Here is a 23202-nt window from a genome sequence, read left to right on the forward strand (position 1 = left end):
AACATATGGACTGCTCTTGAAGACCATCTGGGAGTTTCAATTGCAGCAGCACAGGTAGTTATGGGTGTAGTTCATTTCGCCCATATAATACCACTATTCCATATGCTGCTCTTGCACTTATTAGGCTCCTGAATGTGATTCAAGATGCTGAGTTAGTTGTGGGACTGTCTTCTCCCGAGAACATCTATCCATTCCACAGGCTCCCGTAGGGAGAGCATGCTCCAAGTTCCTGCTTTTAAACTTTCCCATCTCACAGTATTTTCATGTCTTTTTAAATGACCGTCTATATTCTCTGGAACAATCGCCCCTCCCAATTCTTTTGCCTTAAGACCCCAATTCTTTTGCCATAAAAAAGCAGTTAAGATCGGGCTCCCGCTCCCCTTGGGGAGGCCTTTGGTGTCCAATTAAGTAGAATCCCTTTCTGATTGCTTAATTATCAAATTAAGTCACCATTTTTCTTTTATATACTAGCTGGGTTATGTTGTGTGGGGTGGGTTTATTGAATAAGCCATAATGGTCTGGTTCTCGTGTAAACAAAGCCAAAGCGGTTTTTAATTTTTTAAAAAACTGTTTCTGTAATATAGTACTTCTCATGTCAAAAGGCAAGATTCGTACATTAGTTGCTATATAAAGCACCAAACCCAGCCACTCTAATATTATGACTGGAGTTGAAGACTTGTTCTGCATTTAACTCTTAACCTTTCAGAACCTTAATTTCATATTATCATAACAGTTCAAAATAAATATCTGGGCTCCTCTTAAAAGAACTACCGTTCAACTCTGAATTATTATGAAGCTTTGAGGATGTTGAAGTTGTTCCTGTAGTTATTGAAGTACAGTATGGTTATTTTCAGTGTTATATGTTGCATTAGCGCAAGAAAGACCCAAATTCAGATTCATCTTTAGCCATCAAAGCTCACTGGCTTATTTTGGGCTAAACCTAATCTCTCATCCCATTCTGTTTCATAGAAACATTGTTATAGAGCAGAATGGTCAAACTCCCAGCCCACATGGTGGATGTGTCACACGCTGGCCACGCCTACGCCCGGTTTAGCAAAGGGGGAAAAAGTCCCGATACATCACATGACGCCATTGTGATGACATGAGTTTGACACCCCTGTTAGAGGAAAATTGAGGTTGCCCTGAACTCTTGAAGGAAAGGCAGAATATACATCTAATATTGGTTGTGTGTCTTGTCTCTTTCACAGTATTCAGCCTGTTTATGGAGCTCAGCATCCTCCACTGGACCCACGGCTCACGAAAAAGTAAGTACTTTTTAATGCTTTATTTTTATCCCATTTTACAACTTTTTTTTGCCATCATTTTTCAGCAAGTCACTGCAGTTGTTAAGCAAATTTGGCTTCCTCCATTGACTTTGCTTGTTAGAAGCCAGCTGGGTGGGTTATAGATTGTGATTACATGAGCTCTGGATACTGCAGCTATCATAAGTACATGCCAGTTGTCAAGCACCCAAATTTTGATCATGTGACCATGGGGATGCTGCAACAGTCATAAGTCTGAAAAACTTTTTTCGGTGCCATTGTAACTTTGAACAGTCGCTAAATGAATGTCTGTAAAACAAGGACTACCTGTATGTAGCAAAATGGCAAATTATTCTACCTCGTCTACGAGAAGGCACTTTTACAATAGGAAAACATATTGCCTAGGTTGATGATGTTCTACTGAAGTACTTGGATACTATATTTGAACCATCAGTACTCTTTTGAGGTTTATATTTTGCTTCCTTGAAAAAACTATTGGCCATTAAGTGGAGAACATATAGTGAACTGATGGTTTAACTATTAAGTCATTATGGGATGTTACATCTCCTTCATAATCATTGCCCTCACTGAGACAGGAAACAATTCTATGCTAATTTGTAAAGGGAGAGGAACAGGTGGGGTTTCAAAAGGGCAATGACATACAAAGTGCAGTTTTAGTGTCAGTCTGCTTTGCATGATTGTTTCTAGGTGCAAGTAATATGAGGAATGTAAAGGGATATATTAGACTAATCAAAATATTTGATTGAAATATTGATTTAGACATTTCGAAGCAGTCCAGTTTTGCTTGGTCTGTTTCAGAGATACCTGATTCAATTTGGTTCCAGCTGTTGATCTTAATTTGGAAATAGGGGATATTATGTCTCCATTAATTATCATCATTTGGAAATCAACACAGTTATTACTTGATTGTTGTTTAACATCAAATTTGCAGACCTAGTAGTTCCTTTTAAGGAGATGAAGTTTGGCAATTCTTATATAAATAGGTGTGTGGGGATTTTGTACAAGAGTAGCATTTTCCCCAGAGAGAGATTTTCTTATCCTTTGGTTTTATTTGGCAAGAAGAGGCTGAATTTTTACAAACGAAAGAGTAGAAAGGAGAAATCCTACAAAATTTCAGACTTGAATTTGTATTTATGTTTAAATGAATTAAGCATTAACTAGATTGTTAAAGAGGTGTCACATTTAAATAGTGAATATGATTGTATGAGGAAATTTGAAATATTCATTTCATAAATATAAACATTCTATGCTGATTTACTTTTGTGTTTGTTTGTTTTTTACTTTTGGCTATCCTTAAGCTATATTCATTCACACCGATATCACTTAACCTATTGCCTTTATATTATGAACTATACAACATTAAGTCATCTATTATAAATCCTTATCTCTGCTTCCATGAGGGAAAGGGTCAGGTAGGATTTAAGAAGGCCAAAGACATGCATAGGCCAATTTTAGTGTCAATCAGGATAAGGATGATTATTTCAAGAATATTAGCTATGAACTTTGAAGCGGTTGTATTGGAGTCATTGAATTTAGACTGTACATTATTTATTACTATATGAACGATGATAATATAGATCTATATATCTATCTAAGTTATTAGTGTACCATTCAGGTGGGAGGAGGGATAATAACTTTGTAAATAACTGTTGAAAAGATCAGAAGTCATTTATTTCTTCACCTTTGTTTCTCTTTCTGTCTTTGTTACTTTTGTTCCTTGTAACTTTTCTTTTTTCTATTTCTTTTTCTTTGGATTTATATTTCATTGTATGAAAAATTCTTACTAAAATTTATATTTTAAACAAGGGATTTAACCACTTTTGTTTTGGAATTTTCAATGGAGACAATATGCATAACCTTCTCAGACTATAGGCTGTGATCCATTGATTTAACACATTCATTTTAATCCTTAAATAATAAAGCCTAGAGTGAGGAAAGATGGTTGAGAATTTCAGAGGGAAAAATCATTTTTATCCTAGAGCAATATTTCTCAACCTTGGCCAGTTGAAGATGGGTGGACTTCAATTCCCAGAACTCCCCAGCCAGCCATGCTAGCTAAGGTCGAGAAACACTACCTAGAAATCAGTGTCAGTGATACGTTTCTCCTTTTATGTTGGTCTTTGTACAGTGATTGGCTAAATTTGGTAGTTTTTTGTTCCTGTTATTGACACCTGACTTCTGGATTATTATGCAACTATTTCGAATTTACTTCCACTTGTCAGTTTAGTTAACATCATTTTGTATTAAAAATTTATGGCTGGAAAAGTACATGTGAAGTCCCTTTGCCTCCTCTTTTTTTTTTTAAGCAAAGATTAGTGGAACTAATGGGGGTTCAGTACCATCATTTGCTTTGGATTATTGGTAGGGATTCCTGATGTATTCTAAAAGAAATTCCGTTTTTTGCATTTTAAATTCCATTTGATCTGCCTTACTTTCTTAGAATTCATTTAGGTTTCTTGGTCTAAATAGACAAAGACTTTATTCTGGGTTATTTGATGCTAGGATTATGATTCATATAACTGAAAATAAAGCAAGTGAAAGTTAACAGTGTTGTTCAAACAAAGGATTAATTGTGTCTTTATTCAATATGCATGTTATTTTAGGCAGTAGTATATTAACATTTCTATTTTCACATGTCTTATATATGTGTGGTTTATACTTTAGTATTCTACTTACATAACATAAAACCATAGTTTTACTTTGCTTATCACACAGGAGTTTTCATGGATAGCGCTTTACATCATGGACTTAGGCAGAAATATTTTGCTTCTTGTCTGCTCAGTCTATAAAGTTCTGGCTTAGAATTTAAAATTTGTATTTGGTGAAGATTGCCTAACATTATTTTCCATTCTTTGTTCTTTGGCTCATTGAAAGGGAAGGTAGGAAACCGTGGGATGGAGGGAGAGCGACGGATACATTAAATGAAAATGATGAATAAAGATGATCATAGGCAAGGAAATTTTGTATATCACAACTGAGTGCAATTTTCAATACAGTGTGTCACTTTACTTTTTTTTTTTAGCTTCATCAAGGAACGCTCCAAGATCAATACGCTATCTATGAAAAATAAGAAGGCCAGCAGTTTTCATGAGTTTGCTCGGGACACCAGTGATGCGTGGGATATTGGGGATGATGAAGATGAAGATTTCTCATCTTTCCAAACATTGAACTCTAAAGTGGCCAAAGCCACAGCAGCACAAGTTCTGGAAAATCACAGCAGGCTGCGTATGAAACCTGAGTGGCCCCAGGCAGCTCTTAGTGATGCACCAATCAATTGTAAAGTCATCAAATCCAATAGTGAGGCCCAGCTATCCAGAGGACCTGGTATGTTGCTTGTGACTCTTGGCTTTTTTTCCAGTGTATTCCCATCACATTTGTGAGAGTGAACACTGCAGTTCTGTACAAATGCTGCATTTGTAGGCAAACGCAGAATGTAGGCAAACGCAGAATGGAATATTCTTAAAACCTTCAATCTGTTTTAGCCAAGAAATGCATTTTTTTCCTTATGGATGAAGAAATAGCCTTTTATGTGTGTGGTTAATTCCCGATGAAATCTTGAAAGCTGGTGACTAGCTAAGTACAGTATCCCAGGAAACAAGACTTTCATGCTTTTTTAAAAACTTTTTATTTTGCCCCATATTTATCAGAAACAGAATACATTGATGCAGATATATAAACAATTCCTTGAATTTTGTATTTATTTATGGACTTTGGTTACAAAATATATTTGGGTACTAGACAAGGTGAATCCTGGGATCTGATTATGAACTGTAGTTGGTAGATCTTGGCTTTACTAACCAGTAAAATTATAATGGTTTATTGTAAAAGTTTGTTCCTTTGCAGAGCACACATAGATCTGATACACTCTTATGAGCAGTGGTTAGTGTATCTGTTAGTCATTCTTAGTAACTGATATCAAGCATAGCCATCGCATGTTTATTGGAGGTTGGGAGAGGATGAGTCTGCTCTTTCTGTAAATAAAGGCCTTTTGGTTAGTGAACTGGTACTCAAAAAATGTTTTGAAACTTTTGGGAAGAACTTAGAGTTTTGACCTCAAAATTTTGATATTGCATGTGAGATATGAGTGTAAAATGCACAGCCTGAAGTCATCATGCACCCTTGCCAGAGTTCTTTTTGTGTTCCACTCCCCAAGTGACCAAAATGTTATGACAGCTTCTTTGGCGGCTTTGGACTTTAGGAAAATTCAGAGGATGAAATCAGTACCTTAATCTTTACAGGTACACTAGCGCACAGGTGTCAAACTTGCAGCGTCACGTTGCCGTCATGTGGCGTTTCGCCATGTTTTCCCCATTTGTGGAGCTGGGGTGGGCATGGCCTGCGCATAACACCTCCGGCCCACAGGCCACCAATTTGACCCCCCCACCACTCTAGAGATACCCATTTCACCTTGCAGAGTCCCTGAAATTCCCCTTGAAACGGGTTCTGCCACAAAGCCTAATGGCATCCTCAAGCCAGAAATTGTACACTCCAAATATTAATCAAACAATTAAATTAATGCATGCCTTATTTTGCATGCTGCAATGAGCAAAGTAGATTCTGCTTTCTGGGTTTTGAAAAAGTAGCCATCTGATTGCAAAAGCTACCACCAGATGGCATCAAAGCCCATGCCACATTCTATTTCTTTTCTGGTAATTGTTTGGCTTTTTAGTATTGAAGTATAGAGGAAGTTAGGGTGGTAGATTGCCTTTGAGGTGTGGTGCTTCCTCTTCTGTGCAGTTGATTTTTTTGTTTAGCGTGCTGAAGGAAGAAGGAATGAAAGAGCCTGAAATCTGGAAACGGATGGAAGGGATTGAACAGGTGGAGATGATGGAAGGAGAGTTGAGAGAGCACTGGCTTTATATAATGTTGATGGACAGGCCAGGTAATCTTGATATTAGTGAACATGGTTTAAGAGCCATCCATCTAAATTGCTAACAATAGAACATTCTACTTTTACCATTGCAATCACTGGATCTCTGCACTTTCTTTAAGAGTTATGTCAAGCATAGTGAAAATTGTAAAATCTCAGGATATTGCTGTGCAGGGGTTCTTGGTGATGAATGAAGCAAAACAGTTTGATAACTTGGTCAGCAGGAGTGGATCGGTTCCTGGTTTATCTTGACTAATCTTCAAGTTCTTTGCGTACCTGTTTAATAACAGCATGGCAGGAAACAGTTCAACATGTGAAGCTCCTGCCATCATTCAGTGATGGGAGAGAAAATTCACGGGTATGGAGACTTTCCTTGCCATGTGTGTGTTTAAAGGTGTGGAAGCCTTCCTGGAATTGGGGATTCTGGAGGCATGAAGAAAACAATGGATTCTGGAAGCTCCAGTGTTTGCTGCTGCCCAGTATACTCCTGATGGACCTCTTTAAACTCTTTTAGAGGATGCCTGTATGCGCAACTCCCTCCACAAACAGCAATCCCTCCCACTCCGACCCATCATTCCACTTGTCGCTCGCATCTCTGACCAAAATGCTTCTGGGGCTCCTCCCATGACGGTGCGTGAGAAAACTCGCTTGGAAAAATTCCGGCAGCTTCTGTCCAGCCAAAACACAGATCTAGGTGAGTCCAGGTGTTGGGTCGATCAAAGTACCCCAGGAAACTTTTGTGGTTTCTAGAACTAATAAATAAAACAACCACATTCCTCCTGTTGTGACGCAGGCCTGTTTGGGTTACCATAAATGTCCCTGTGTAACATGAGATTCCAGTGTGAGATAATCCCTAGCCAAGTTAACCAAGAATGTTAATGTGATAATCTTGAAGGAGATCAAACAGGGATTGTATGAGGACTAAAGCAGTACAGTTGTAGATCTTTACAGAGTCCCAATGATTATATTTGATTTATTATTTTGTTTGCATGAATATTTTAAATCCAATTTTAAATTTCAAAGAATTAAAATAAAAAGAAACATAGTCACCATTGCCGTACATATCTAAGCAGAAAGTTACTTACCCAGAGGGGGGGCAAAGTATATTCTTTCTGCCATCTTTAAAAATGCCAAAAAAGTTAATATAAATAAATTCACTGTTGTCCCTTTGCAGATGAATTGAGGAAATGCAGCTGGCCTGGTGTCCCCAAAGAGGTTCGTCCTGTGACTTGGCGACTTTTATCAGTGAGTGCTGCATCCTCTGACCTAGGACAACTTGTGTCATCTACATAATGAAAATGTATCCAAGATGCATAACCTGGGCTCCAGGCAAACACAGCTCCTGGTTGGATTTTTAGCCCAAGTCTTTCTTAACCAAGCTGCCTGGGATCTCTTGAGAGGAGTATGACACTGTAGCATGGGAGAACAGTACATTTTATGCTTAGGTTTGTAAAAACTGATTTAGAAATAAAAATAGCCCATATGTTATATTAGTTATGCCATGAAAAAGCAAGGATGCCAATGAATTCCAAAGTCAGTCTCGGTAGAGAAAATGAGAGAAGTTACAGGACAACAGTATTTCTGACCTCCAAAAAGCCTTACTCCCAAGAAATCTTTATGTGATGCTGGAATTGTAGATTCCAAAGTATGACTGTCTCCAATGCTTTTAAGCATTTTATGCAAGGAAAAATGTTGAGAGTTGCAGTTTCATCCCCCAAAGGAGAACTTGATTAGAAGAAGCTGCATTTTTCAAACTTTTGGTTCTACAACCTTTTGTTGGACTCTTGTTAAATCCTATATCCTTTCCTAAAATATTTTCTTGCGGGCTAGCATTGGGCAGGTTGGAGTGAAAATTGGATAGGAATGTGGAACACAGTGGAAGAATTTTGACTTGACAGAGTTTGTCTTCTATAGGGTTATCTCCCTGCCAATATGGAACGAAGGAAGCTGACTTTACAACGAAAACGAGAAGAGTATTTTGGCTTCATTGAACAGTATTATGACTCCAGAAATGAGGAACACCATCAAGATACTTATCGGCAGGTACTCAGACTTCTCATCTCTAGATTGAGCTTGGCCCCTTATCAATTTGCAGGTAGTTCTGTCCATTATTTGTTTAGTTACGGTTCTTTGCATTTATATTCCCACCTTTTCTGAGCATGTTTTTAAAAAGTGAGGGAATTTACCTGCAGAACAGTAGCCATGTGAGACAGATTGGTTGAGACAATCTGGGCAAGTCACTCAGTGAGTTCTGTAGTCAAATGGGTCTTCCCATTCCAGATTCCCAAATTAACATTGGTAATAATATAGCAGATAATAATATACACTTCCTAGGTGTTATTTGTTGCCAAAACCAGCAGGCATGGAAGTGATCTGACTAATGATCCTAGAACAGCAATAGATAGCATTTTTGCCTTTTAGAGTTATGTCAGATATTGAAGACCATACATTCCAGATATACATATATACCCAGCAGACACATAAATGTATGTATGTACAAAAAAACTCTGTTCATTCTCTAGGAACTTGCTTGCAGGTCAGTACTTTTGGGGAAATCCACAACTTTAAGCATGCTTGAGGGAAGGGGAGGGAAGATCTAGTCTCCAACACACCTTGCTCTAGGAAATAAGATGCTTTCTTCCACTTCTTTCCAGAGAGAGAGCCACTGGAGTTGCTTCACTGGAAAGAAAAGAAAAAGCTACACAAGACTTCCCTAATCCTTCCTGTTGAAGCAGCTTTATAATACTGTATTCTTCCTGCCATTGACAGTGTGGGCTGGTTGCTTTTTTGCTGGGAGGAAAGTTCCCCTTATGCTGCCTACAAAACTGATCTCTGGAACTCATAACCACCAGGCTGGTGCACCTGTTGCCTGGGCGGGTTCCAAAAGTTGCAGGCATTCTTGACCCAGAGGGTCTTTTACCTAGGTCTTTTAGGGTAGTCTTTTGAAGGGATCATTCGTGCAAGGCTTGCATAGTTTGTGCTGGATCATTAACATATATGCTTGAGTCATCAGCTCTGTTTAGTGGGATGCGCAAGAACATGCTATAATGTTGGTCCTCTGAATCAGCGATACCATTCTATCTTCTCTTTAGATTAGGACATAGAAATATTGCCTTATATTTGCAGATTGCAAGATTTGTTTGCAGTCTTTAATATCTTTTTATTTTCTTAAAAATCATTTTCAGATCCATATAGACATTCCACGGACAAATCCCCTCATCCCTCTGTTCCAGCAACCATTAGTTCAAGAGGTGAGAAGTTTCCCACCCCCAGCCCCGATAAGCCTTGATGTTGGTGATCAAGGATGCTTACTGTTTTGTCTAATTATTACTGATTTTCTGAGTACTGTTTTAAGATGTGTAACTTCAACTTCCAGCTTGCTGAGGAATTCTGGGAATTGAAGCCCAACATCATAAACTTGCCAAGGTCAAGAAACAATGTTCTAGGGTTAACTGCCTTGTACTATTCAAGGGCATTTCATATAGATATATATATATATATATAGATATATATATATATATATATTCATTCTTAAGTTTTCGCGGGTACTTACATGTATGGCATTCAGCTTTGTTCGGGTATTTCGTGCTTTTAAAGTTGTAGCAACGTTTCGGTAGAATCTCATCTGCCATCATCAGGCTTCTGCTTTGCTACAACTTTAAAAGCACAACTACAATGACGTGGGAAAGTACCCGAACAAAGCTGAATGCCATATATATATATATATATATATATCTCCATATCCCACTTTTAAGTATTTTCTTTTCATTCTAAAAATTAGGTGGCTATGTAGTATTATATACTGCATTTCCAAAATGCAATATAAACGAATCATGCAGGCACACTTATTTTTGCAGGAATGTTTTATCAGTATTCTACCTAAGCGCACCATTTGGGAAATGCAAAAATCATTATGAAATTATGAAAGAATGTACACTGCCACCAAATAAATATTTCCCTGCCTCTTTTTCTTAGGGATATGTATTAATATAAGTGGATAGGATCATGTTGCATTCTGTTTCCCTTTATTTTACCAGCCATTGCTGTGGGAATAGAGACATTTGTAACACAATGGCATTGCATTATATATGATATATTACTAGATGTTGCAGCCAAATCAACAAGAAGAAATATACAGGACTAACATTTCAATCTGCAGCCTAGTAGCTTCAATACTGTCTAATTATGGACTTTTCCTACAAATCCATATATTTAAATATTGCATGAAATTACAAACTTTCAACAGAAACAGATGCAACTTCTTCATATTTTTTAAATTTTTTAGAATGCACTACATAGGATAAAGTGTTTTTCCTATGCACAGTTATATTTAGTTAGTTGCAAGGGTACAATGTTACGATATTATCTGTCTGTTCAAATCAACGCATGAAAACCAAGTAATCCATTTATCCAGGCATTTTCCATCCTTCTGTTAGTGATAAGTACCCAGAATAAGTCTTCTGAGGATACTACTAGTATCTAGGAAGTTACTATGAGTAAAAGGTAGGAGTCTGTGTGGGCTTTCTAGATGCTCTCTAGTGATAAGGCTCTAGAAATTAAGTCATTATTTTTAGAAACTCTTTAACAGAAACGAGTGACTTCATGAAGGAATAATCTCTGACTCTTAAGTGTCCTCAATGTATATCAGCAGCAAAACTGCATTAAGTCCATATTGTACCAATGAGGTGACTTGCCTAAGAACATAAACTATCTTAGTAGAGTTTTAAATGGCAGACCTCTGGCTAGATTAATTGAATTCAAAATATTAATAACTAAACATGTTATAAGATATAAATCATTGTAGCTTTGACCAGTCTGATTCTACTGATTATTTACTGATGCCTTTAAATCATGCTGTTTCAGTCAAGCTTAAGTGATCTTAATCCATTTCTAGCTCTTATGTATAGCAGAGATGGGGGTTTTGATATTTAGGAGTCAGCATTGATTGGGTGTGGGAATTTATGATTATTAAAGCAAGGTCTGTCTAAAACCATAATAGATTGATTCAGTTCTTCAAGTTTATGGAGCATAAATAAATACTTAACAAGGTCCTGTGCTGTTGGCCTTGAAATGAACATGCACATTGTCATGGCTTGTTTTCTGGTGTATGCCCCTTTTCTCCTTGTAGTAGACAAGGGCCTGTGCATACTGTTTAAAAGCTTTGATCAGCTTAAGAGCTAGAATACTTAACTATTAATATAGGTAGTGCTGCAAAACAAATGGCCATGATCAAATTATGATTAATGAGAGCTATCTGTCACAATTATGTTAAATGCCATTGCTGACTAACCTGAAAGTTATAAAATAATCTGTGCAGACTCTTGAAAGGAAAACTGGTCAGGAAATTTATACCAAGGGCACTGAGATATTGCTTATATTGTTCTGCCATGACACATTTCCTACAATGAGCAATAAATGCCTCCATCAAGATTTTGTATTCTCGAATCAACAGATTTCAGTTGCTTGTCTACTAAATTCAGTCATTGTGGATGCAAATGTAACAGAGAAGCTATTTATTTATTATTAATGTTTCATGAAGTGTAAACAACTTATATTCTGGAGAATGCTAGTTCTCTCAATTACAGAAATCATCATGAGGACTTGAAGCATGCTGGGGTTAATGTTTCTGAATCTGGTATGCAACTAGAAAACGTATCAGGGGCCTCAATTCTGAGTCCTATTCTTATATTTGAAGGAAACAAGAGAATCTAGAGCGCCTCTGTCAAAGAGCTGCAATGTATGGTCTGTCAGGCCTTGCTGATTCTGCAGAAGTGATTTATTGAACTTGACAGTGTGTTTGGGGGCTGCTGTGTACATATTAGCAGTAGCCTCATCCTAAAGTTCATGAATTTCAGCCATACCAGATAATTGTGAGAAGGCCTTTTGTTGCCTATATTAATCCATAAGCAAGAAGCCTCATTGCAGAAAATGAGGAACTTTGAACAGTAGATATAAGAGCATCTACAAAATATATGATAGTGACTTTGGAAAGACTCTTACATAACAGAGGTAGGAGACATGTTGGACTAGAACAACAGGAAATTGCCTTAATCCACATCAGAATACTTGTGAATTAAGCCCAAAATTTTGTATTCTCCGGGATGTCCAATAGTCCTTCCCCCCCTCCATCTTTTGTTACCTGCTCTTTTGAACTAGGCGTGACATTCATTAAACTTGTTATGAAACATCCATTTGAAAGATATCAGTTAAAGATGGTCCTCAGTTTACAACCATTTGCTTAATCATAGTTCACATTAATGACAGTACTGCCAATCTGGTGTCTTTTGTTCCCTTTGACTGAAATATTTGAACAAATAAGCAGGCGTGAGGCTTAATTGGCCAGTGTTTTTTTTTCCCTCTTCTTAAAAAGAAGCAACTCTGAATTTTGTAAGGAAAGGTTTAAAAAGTTGAGAAGGTATCTGATCTTCTCCAGAGCTTGCTTCTTTCTTCCAATGGCTATGGATCTGGGTTGAAACAACCTCAGGATTCCACCCATGAACATGTGACCTTGGAGGAAGTGAAGCCTGGTAATCCCCTCAGCTTGTAATCATAGACAATGCAAAAGGATAGATAAACTCTTTTCAGAGCAGAATATTCATCTATGATTATTCTGGATTACTGCTGGCTTCTACACATGGCATCCTGCTGAATCTTCTTTTGCTGCTAAGAACCTCAAGCCTGTCTATTTCTTTAGTCACTATGCATTTCTAACTCTTATCACAACCTCTTCCTCACCTGCTCTTGTTCAGGCTTTCTCCTTCTTCCTCTTTCCTTGGGCATGGCTAACTCAAGCACCTGGCTTTCCTTCTTCCTCTCTAGATCTTTGAACGAATCCTGTTTATCTGGGCCATCCGACACCCTGCCAGCGGCTACGTGCAAGGGATTAATGACCTGGTCACTCCATTCTTTGTTGTGTTCCTCTCTGAATATGTTGGTAAGCGATGCTTGATGGCTGAAGTATATGATTAGTTCTTGCTGTTGGATATTCAGATTGTCATCACTGGATCAGCTTCATCCTCCCTGAAATGCTTTGCCATTACAGTATATAAAGGTAGATTCACCATCATTTCTCTCCTGGATTAGCTTTTGTCAGCCATGTCTTAAATCTGACAGAAAAAGGTTTTTTGTGGGAGGAGGGGATATTGTCTAGCTGTGATTGTCAGTAGGGTAAACAAGTCATTAGTAAAAAAAACTCCACAAAGAGTAATGGCTGCGGTAGTGTCATACTTACATTGTTTGTCAAAGATAGCAGCATTTTGCAATCAAGATGCATTATGCAAATGACAAATTTTATCAAGTAGTAGGAGGGCTCTGCTTCTGAATTGTTTAGAAAGGTATAGAATGGCACTACTCCTGATTACAATTTTGTATCTTGTAAGATACATGGAGATAATTCCATCTTCTTTTTAGAATAATCTGGCATGGTTAATGAATTAAAAGATCATTAAAAGATGGAACAGATTCTTTTTTTTTCTTTTACATTAAAGCAGTGCTTCTAATTGAAGTCCACCTCTTTTACCCTGTACAGTGGAAACAAAAATACTCACCAGCAGTTAATACTGAACCAGGTAGCACATTCTATCAGTTTTAATAATATTGACATGCAGAAAAATATGGCTTTGAGAATAGAATTTAGGAATAACATTTAGGAAAAGAAAGAGCTTTTCAGAGAAACTGTATAACATATAATAATAGCGATGTGTTTTTAACTTAGAGAAAAAACATCAGAAAAAGCACCAGAAAATAATCATGCAGCCTTTATATGGGTCAAGTTATATACTCAGAGAATTATTAGTTTAAAAGCTGGTATAAAGAAATCTGACTGGTTTTGTGTTGGCTCAGAATCAAAGCAGCATCAGGTGTACCTAGTACCTGTATCTAGTTGTAGGCCAGATACAGAAGGATCAGAAAGACATTCTGATGATGTCAATGCCAGACTGATACTATCACAAACATTTAGATAATCTGTTTCTGTAAGATTTATTTAGTTAAAAGAATAATGAAAAAAAATAAAATCAAGTTCTGCAAATCCTCCTGCCATTGATCAAACTTATTTATACAGATAATTCATACACTATTCATTTGCTTAATTGCCAATTGACCTGCATTGATAGTCCTCATAAATTATTTTTTTACTGTGCATCAAAGATTAGTAATCCAATTTTTGCAATTTCTTGGAGAATGGAATAAATGACTGGAGGCAATGAAATCTGCTAAGAGATGTATTTTGAATATTGATGATTATTTGAGATCATGCCTTAAATATATACAGTAGGTGTTCTCTCCTAATTATAAATGAGATAAAATAGAACGTGAAAATAATGGATAGTAAGGAATGGCATGGAAATTGAATATTCAGCTCCCTTGGTTATTGGTATATTGTGCCTTAAATGTTTTTATTTTTCTAAGTCTGGAAATATGATCATTTAGTCTTTTGATTTTCATGACATGCTCCTACTTGCCATTCTAGGTATGTATCTAATGATATGACCGTTCATGTTCTAAATATGGTTGATGAGGAACTTTCCATGCAGGATGGCTGCTTCTTCATTTATACACATGAGCTTCATGGCTGGCTACTGGGGGCAGGGGGCTAATTGGGCCCACTGGTCTGTTCTAGGAAAACTTTATATCAGTTACAGTTCTTAACAATCTTATCAGTAGAACTTGTAAGATAATGCCTCATTTGAATTTTGTTCTATGGAATTATTAATTCTGTTTAAGAAGCATTCAAAATATTCTATGTAGTATTTAATGATTAAACAATAAATTTATCATTATCAATTACTGCCAATGTCTTTCCCAATCAATTTGTCAGTGATCCTCCATGGGAAAAATAAAATGATTAACTTGTATATTATTATAAAACACTTCTGACTGATGGTAATATTAGGCACTAAGTAAGCCTCACTATGAGGAGGGTAGCCCAAGAATAGTGCTTTCACTTAAAAGGCCATTCCCTGGTTACTTTCCTGGGCAGACCATTTAACTATTCCTTGCACACAATAATGTAGCTTCTCCTGGGAAGTGATGTTTCAGAATCTGGAATTCACAGCAGCCTTTCTGCTATTTCTATCTTCGATAGTCTTCCTTGAGTAGATGCCCATCAAATGTGCTTTGAGCTGTTTCTGGTATATTGGCCCCTTATCTAGCTTATACTCCAGGGGCTGAATCAGCAAACCAGCAAGCACTCTCATGACATTTGTATAGGAAAATCACTGCTTTATTTGGAGATAGGCATTCTTAATTGGTTATCTCCAATAAAAATAAACTGGTCCTGTCACTTGTACCTCTTAACGTTGTATTTGCTGGATTCTTGCCTTATCCTTGCGTACTGATGAATATTCTTGGCACATTAGGTCACTGCTGCTCATTAATCATTCTTTAGTAGAGATAAGGTTGCTGACACCCTCATTTTTAGATCAATTTGAGAAGTCTACCAAAGATTAGCTCTTTGATATATATGTCAGATCATTTGTTTGGGTTTTGAGAGAGGTCTATATTTGTTCATGATCATTCAGTGAATTAAATTACAGACAACAGCCAAGGAGTTTACAAAGGAAGTTATTTCTGAAATCATCCATTGGCACCACTAGTCCACATGCCATGCCATGCCATGCCATACCATACCATACCATACCACACCACACCACACCACACCACACCATACCATACCATACCTTATTTCTCTCTTTGTTTGAAAACTAACAATTGAGCCTGGCAGCTCTCATCAGGCTAAAATTGCTTTTGCTGAATCACTGGTCAGATACCTGGCTAATGAACAAGACCAAACTCTTTCTTCTCTTCTTGTATGTTGTTGCCTTTTTTTTTCCAAATTGTTCACTGTTAGCCTGCTGCACAAGGGAACTATCTTCATGAACTTGCAGAGCCCATGAGCATTTTGGGATCTGTGCCAGTAACAGATCCATATATGGTGTATCTGCTGCTCTCAACAGATCAGCGATGCCATTGAACATTGCTGAGCATTGCTTGTTTCAGCCAGTGCTGTCTGGCAGAATGGCTTATGGGGGTTATAACAGCTGCAACTATAGTAAAATTTTAGTGTCCCAAAGGTGCTTATCAAAGCAGCAGAATTGTTGAATACTCATTTGGAAGAGATTTTATGGTTGACAAAAGAAACATTTAGTAAGCATTCCATTTAGTCTCCCACATGTGTTACCATTCCTAATACATTCAGTAGCAGCTTTATTTAACTTCAACCAAACTTTTCAAGGCAAAAACCAGGCAGAATTTGGTATCATTTGGTAAAGATTTCTTTAAGTTGTATTAATTAATTTCTGGAGCAATCTAGTTGTTAGTAACCATGTTACCTTCATGTGAAACTTCATGTGATTTGAATAAACTATATTGACTGGACGATAGAGTATTATATCTATAGCAGCTATGTTGTATTAGCCAAACCAAAACAACCACATTATGCCTTTAAAAAAGTTTAAAAAAACAATGGCATAATAAATAAAAAGAAAACAGTAACCAAATAACAACCGGCTAAACCAGATATAACCAAAGTGTAAGGTAAACTCAAACAAAAAAGTCCATAGAAAAAAAAGGTAATGTTATTAACAATACATCTGTATACTGTTGCTGATGTTATATCAGTGCAATAAAGTAGGGGAAGTAAAAAAGGAAAGGTTTCCCCTTTTTCATGATGTCTTGAACTTTTGCTTGTCCCCATGTTCAGTTAGGTTCCCTTTTGAACATCAATTTTAATTGAACTAGAAGGTGATCTAACCACAACAGTGGGCTAGATATAATGCTCGTTAGATTCAGATCACAACAAAACTGCCCTGAAGCAACTGCCCTGACATATGTCCTCTAATGTGTTTTGAGATTATTGGGACAAATCCATGGTTGTCATGGACTATATACAACCCGTGGCTTTCCCTGATCCAGCTTCCAGGCCATGAGATCGAACTCCACTGAACACCTTCAAGTGGAGGAACTTCAATGTCTGAGTTAGATTGAGAGACTCAGATAGGGATCCAGGCAGGCAGCAGAGTTCCTGGTTTGTCAAAAGGCTAGTTGGTTATATTTTGCACTTCCAACATAAAGAATTGGAAAGCCAGCCTATATTATATTTGGATGAATAGGATTTTTTAAAATCTAACCATAATGACTTATTAAATGAGGGTATTCCAACTTATTCCATACTATCCACTATTTTGCCAAATATTCATACTTAGGTGTGAATAAAAATAACATTCAGATCACCTTATTTGCTGCATAGTTTTCAGTAATTCATTGAGAATCTGCTCACTGCTGCCCACTTCATGAGATGAGAGAATATAGAGGCCTGCAGGCACTGTTTGTCTGTTGCTGTACCTGTATCTGGGATACCAAATGAATTGTAACTAAAAACAAAGTTAGGACTTCCAATAAATTAAAGGGGCAAGATAATAGCTTTACAATTGTGTTCATAATGGTTTTTTTTTTTCAAATCCTTCCATTACAGAAAGCAGTAAAGTCAAAATAAATACACAGTGGTTTACTTGAAAATGAAGAGCATTAAAACCTCAGTCTTCAAGTAAAAGCAATAATTTTGACAAGGAAAATCAAAGAGTGATCATTCCATAAAAACTTTCTTTTTTTTAAAAAAAAAGTAAATGTTTCCCCTATCCAGTCATGACTGATTCTAGGGGGCGGTGCTCATCTTTATTTCCTAGCTGAGAGCGAGTGTTGCCTGAAGATGCTTCCATGGTCATCCGAGCAGCATGACTATATGCTGAAATATATGGGATGCTGTAACCTTCCCAATGAAGTGGTACCTATTTGTCTACTCACATTTGCATGCTTTTAAATTGCTAGGTTGGGACAAGAATGAGAGCTCACCCGTCATGCAGTACTTGCGACTGAACTTCAGTCAACACGCTCAGCATCTTAACCGCTCGGCCACTGTGCCCTTAAAACTCTTAGTATTTCACATCTTCTTGAAAATACTTTACAACTATTAATGTAGGAGTCCCTCCAAGAATATGTATCAACCTTGCAATAGAGCTTCACAGAGGACTATAGTCACCTAGTTCCAGTTCTTCTCCATTCCATTATAGTGTTTTACTGAATGAAGATATGGGAGACAATAAATATATTGTGGTTTCTAAACCTTACATTATTTCAGTTTCTGGGGAACATGTAGATTTGGAAATTGCCTATTATTCAATATTTCTGTCCTTGTTCCTTTCAGAAGATTAAACTGACTTAGGTTTGCAAGGTCAAGCACCAGGATCTCTTTCTACAGTCCTGTGAAGAGTTCTCCTTTTAGAACTAATGGCCATGTTTGGGATTTATGCTGGTGTCATAGATGCCATGTACTAAATCATGACCAGGGGAGAATGGTGTTATTTCACAGAATTGCTGTCCTAGTGAGCTACAACCAATCTTAAGCCATCCCATTCTACAGTAGAAAAACTTGGACCTGTTAAAAATCAAATTACATTATAATCTGTGAGACAACTTGGAGTCTTGAGTTTCATTTCTAAAAAAGATTCCTTTGAATCACAAACATCAGTTCACATGTGCACATTGTCAAGACAGCACTCTCTGCTGCTGGCATACCCCGTAAATATCCATACTTAGAAGGTAATTTGTCTTCCTTTGTGATTGTCTCTGTTTCAATGTGATCGTTTCAGTTTTATTTCATCACTTCTGTGCTGAAATAAAAGATAAGGAAGCTCCCAAAAGTCCATTCCTTCAAAACAGCCATAGCTTTTGTTTCATGCTGTCATTGTATAAATGGATGGTTTCCCAGTAAGGTGGGAAAAAGTACATCTCTATTTTTGACAGGATCCTCCATATTTTAGACCGTGTCTGCAGGCAGAAAGATGAGCTGGCCTCTAGTCCTGCTTTAAATTAACTCCATTTGCTGGTTAGCAATCTCCAAGCTTCTTGGTTGAATGCCATCTAGAGATCTTTGTTGTTCCCAGCAGCCACATGGATAGCAAGCCAATGTTGTGCGTATTAATCTTCTCCTAACCTAGCTCGGTGGTGCCTTGAACTGCAGTGTCAATCACAGCCACATTAGACTTTTCTTCATGCCAGCTTCAAGTGGCTGCTGCAAAACTGTTGGCTGCCTTTCAGTTCTTGTCAGAGCCATATGTTGGATATCCAGGTTTTTTATGTGGGTTCTGTCTAAGGCTCTTGCAGAACAGATGTTCGTGTTGAGCAATATACTCGAGGGGATTTTCCAAAGCTCTCTTCTTTTGCCAGAACCCCTACCTCTAGTTTTCAGGATTGCTTGTGCTATCATAGTCATTGCTTCTCCTTTGGGAGAGGGAGAAGTAGCTGATTGGGAGTGAACTATATTGTTTCTTGCATTTGTCTGTCTTTCATATACAACCATTATGAGTGTATTCATATTATTTCCCCAAACCATGTTTGTCATGTAACCAACACTTATAAAATACCTAAATGCTTCAAATATATATGTGTTATGTCCCACCTTCCAAAATAAACAGATAAGGCTGAAAGCAGCAGTCCTCGCAAATAAAGGCAGCAAACAGGAATCTTCACTGATAACAGCTGTAGATAGCCTCCACAAGATAGTCCAAGTTAATAGTTCCAACGAAATAAATCCAAGTCCCAACAAGATATTTCAGGTTTAAATCCTCCAAGCCAAAATCTTCGGTTCTCCTTGCAAACGAACACTTTGTTCCGGACAAAGTGCAAAGTCATCTCTCACCTTTTATAGAGCAGCAGCTAATTAGTCTAATTACTGATCTGCCCTCCTCCTGTGCTCCCGTTGGTTTCTTCTCGTAAGGAGACGCCTGCTTCTGACATCCACCCAGCAATCATCTAAATTATTATCTTCACCTGAAGTCTCCATAAGTTCCTCATTGTCAGCCGTTCCCAGCTGATAACCTGATTGAGAAGCAGAGGAGGTTGAAGGTTCAGGCCGGTCCTGCAAATCAAACTAAAGGGAGTAATTCAAAATTCTCATTTCACAATTCTAAAGGAAACTGCAAGCAAAACAAAACTGTTAGGACTGCAAGCAAAACCTTTTGAAATTCAAACAGTCATTAAAGGATAGTCTCATTCAAAACTCACAAACTGTTAGGACTTTGAAATTCAATCATTCACAATCAAATCAAACTAAAGGGAGTAACGTTCTCATTCAAAACTGCAAGCAAAACTGTTAGGACTCCCTTTTGAAATTCAAACAGTCATTTCACAATCAAATCAAACTAAAGGGAGTAACGTTCTCATTCAAAACTGCAAGCAAAACTGTTAGGACTCCTTTTTGAAATTCAAACAGTCATTTCGTTCCTGGCGAAAGGCACTAGCTCAGCTGTGTCCTTTTATACCCATTAAGGCAACATGCTAATTAACTGGCTTGCCCATCAGATTAACGTTTCCTGGTTCTGACGTCAATCCACGATCTAACAGTCATCAGATTCAAAGTTCCTAACAGGATTGGTCCTTCCAATCACAACATATATGGATATCAAAACAGAAGGTATTTATCTAAAGGATTTGATGAGACAGAAAAAAGAAATGGGAGGGAATTGGAAAGCAAATAAATTCTAGCATCCTTTCTTAAAAGTGTATATTTAAAAATATGTACTTTAAAAAGTACCATCTGTTCTGGATAGTATGCTCTGCCTTTAAGTTCACACACATATATATACACACACACACACAAACATACACTCGTTCTTACAGTCTTGATCTAGCAAAAGAAGTTCTCCACTTGGAAACAGTGATATGTGAAGGAATCCCCAGATATCAAATCATATTTTGATGATAACTGTAATTATAGTTACAATGGTGCCTAAACTTACCAAATCATTGAAAGGAAGAAATCCATTTGTACAGGAATGTGCACAAAGCTAATCTAAAGCTACTGACTGAGGAGTTTTTTTGGGTTTTTTAAAAAATGTGATTCTGGGTTTGAATATGGTTAATTTCAATGGATCCTTTCATGGAATTTGATTGTCTAAATGCAGCAAGTATTTTCTTTCAAGAAGTATAATAATAATTGGCTTTCTAAGTGGAACACACATACATCCAATACAAGCAGTCCTCTTTAGAATATAGAATAACACTTTGGAAACAATTTGTTGGAACATTCATAACTTCTGGAGGCACGTTGTTCCACTGATTAATTGGTTTGTTCTTTTGTTCCTTTTCTTATGTATATAATACATAGCAGCCAAGATCAAATTTTCATTGCATAATATCCTGTTTTGTCTGAATCAGGAAACTATGGATATTCATTTTGGATCAAGCCAAGGTTTTAAATTTCCAATCATGATATAACATGGCTTACTTTACTTTACTTTACTTTACTTTACTTTACTTTACTTTACTTTACTTTACTTTACTTTACTTTACTTTACTTTTTTTCTTTACTTTTTACTTTGATTGTCATTGCACCTCGTGCAATGAAATCAAACACCATCTTCAGTGCACATCATAACCATGAAAATAAACACAAACACACATCCTTCACACCCCACACATTGAATTGAAATCCCCAACACCACGCCAACACTGCACTATACAGTAGAATTCAACAGAGCTGCTGCCCTGGGATAGAAGCTGTTTTTCAGACTGTTTGTCTTTGTTTTTATTCTGTACCATCTGCTAGATGGTAATAGTTCGAAAAAAGGCTGCCCGGGATGAGATGGATCTTTGAGAATGTTTTGAACTTACTTAAGGCAGTGGGAGCTATAAAGCTCTTCCAAAGATGGGAGAGGTCAACCAATGATCTTCTGGGCAATGACATTAACCCTCTGGAGTGCTGTCCTACCTGCCACTGTGCAATTGGCAAACCATACAGAGGTGCAGTAAGTTAAGATACTCTCTATGGTGCAGCGGTAGAAGGTCACCAGCAGTTTTTCATTTGGTTGTTGTTTTCTGAGAAGTCTCAGGTAGTATAATCTCTGCTGGGCCCTTTTCACCAGTGCTGCAATGTTATTTTCAGGCAAATAACATGGTTTCCTCGCTTGGGCAAAAATGAAAAACTTAGTGACTTCTTACATTAATTGCAGATCAAGATAGTAAGATGAGTAACCAAAAGACTTGCATGTATCACAGTTGAATAAATCAAGTTAGAGATATCCAAACTAAGCAACAGTTGTGTGTAAATGTATAGATAAAGCCATTGTCTTAATTTTGGAAATGGTAGGAATGCATTATTTTATCTGATGAAACAGAGATTACTTTGGTTTGATTTACATGTGGTACAAATATAACCTCAGTTTGTAGCTGACTTCACACATCAGTTCAATCAGTGGTGTGGCAAATTATGTGAATCCAACTATTGCAAGTTTTTAAGCTGCTTTTTTTAACATGTTGTGCAACCAATGTACCTGTTATTTATTTAATAAATCATGATTAAACAAATAATAGTATAGCATAATATAGGAAGACCTATATATAAGTAGCAGCAAGTTTTGGGATCGAGTGCTTTTTCCTCCCCTTTCATTTTTTGTGATCTGGATATAAAAAGTTATTATTACAGATTTTTCTGTTTCACATATTAAGTCAACCAAATCCAACTGAGTATCTAGCTACCTTGGGTTTATACCACCAGGAGTCTAGGGAACCTGACATCTGTTAAATGTAATGGATAATTTAGAGTGGCTTACTGAAGCTGAATCTGTAGATGATGGTTTACCAGATGAGAAGGATTATTGAATTGGGGAAAAGATTAACATGGATGCCAATTCCCCCTTTCTATAATCCCTTAATAATTGCTTAGTTAACCATCAGAATAGCCAAATGATTTGTGAGATAAGAAAATAGTTTGCAATTTCCCACAGGTTATGCACACCAGTTACCAAGAAAGTTATTTTGTGTCAGTATTATGACACTAGCAAAGCATAGAATAAGGGCAGTGATGAAACTGAGGTGACTATTCGGGCTAGAAAAGAGTTAATTTGGAAACAACCATTTTCTGTCCATTTCTTCTGCCGCCAGGTTGTGAAACTTTGGTGCAAAGGGGGAGGGAAAATGAGATTTAAAAATGGGTAAATTTTATTCAGACCTGAGAAAAGGCAGGAAAAAACTTTGTCTTAAACTGAGAAGACT

At 37.2% G+C, this 23202-nt stretch overlaps 2 protein-coding genes across 2 annotated transcripts in view; one reads left to right on the forward strand and one right to left on the reverse strand.

The window, feature by feature from the left end:
- The window catches only part of TMEM217 (transmembrane protein 217), a 29708-nt gene extending 12245 nt beyond the window's left edge, over positions 1 to 17463 (reverse strand). Inside the window, exon 1 of the mRNA XM_087929648.1 lies at positions 17386 to 17463. The gene's annotated coding sequence lies outside the window, so the exon portion shown is untranslated. The remainder of the gene's footprint in view (positions 1 to 17385) is intronic.
- The window catches only part of TBC1D22B (TBC1 domain family member 22B), a 39188-nt gene that overhangs the window by 3117 nt on the left and 12869 nt on the right, over positions 1 to 23202 (forward strand). Inside the window, exons 2-8 of the mRNA XM_026718128.2 lie at positions 1209 to 1265; positions 4306 to 4607; positions 6668 to 6847; positions 7328 to 7398; positions 8068 to 8196; positions 9339 to 9404; positions 12973 to 13087. Of these exons, the coding sequence (XP_026573913.1) occupies positions 1209 to 1265; positions 4306 to 4607; positions 6668 to 6847; positions 7328 to 7398; positions 8068 to 8196; positions 9339 to 9404; positions 12973 to 13087 (920 nt within the window). The remainder of the gene's footprint in view (positions 1 to 1208; positions 1266 to 4305; positions 4608 to 6667; positions 6848 to 7327; positions 7399 to 8067; positions 8197 to 9338; positions 9405 to 12972; positions 13088 to 23202) is intronic.

This window comes from Pseudonaja textilis, chromosome 3, assembly GCF_049901715.1.
Source record: "Pseudonaja textilis isolate UNSWEBS1 chromosome 3, rPseTex1.2, whole genome shotgun sequence".
Lineage (NCBI taxonomy): Eukaryota > Metazoa > Chordata > Lepidosauria > Squamata > Elapidae > Pseudonaja > Pseudonaja textilis.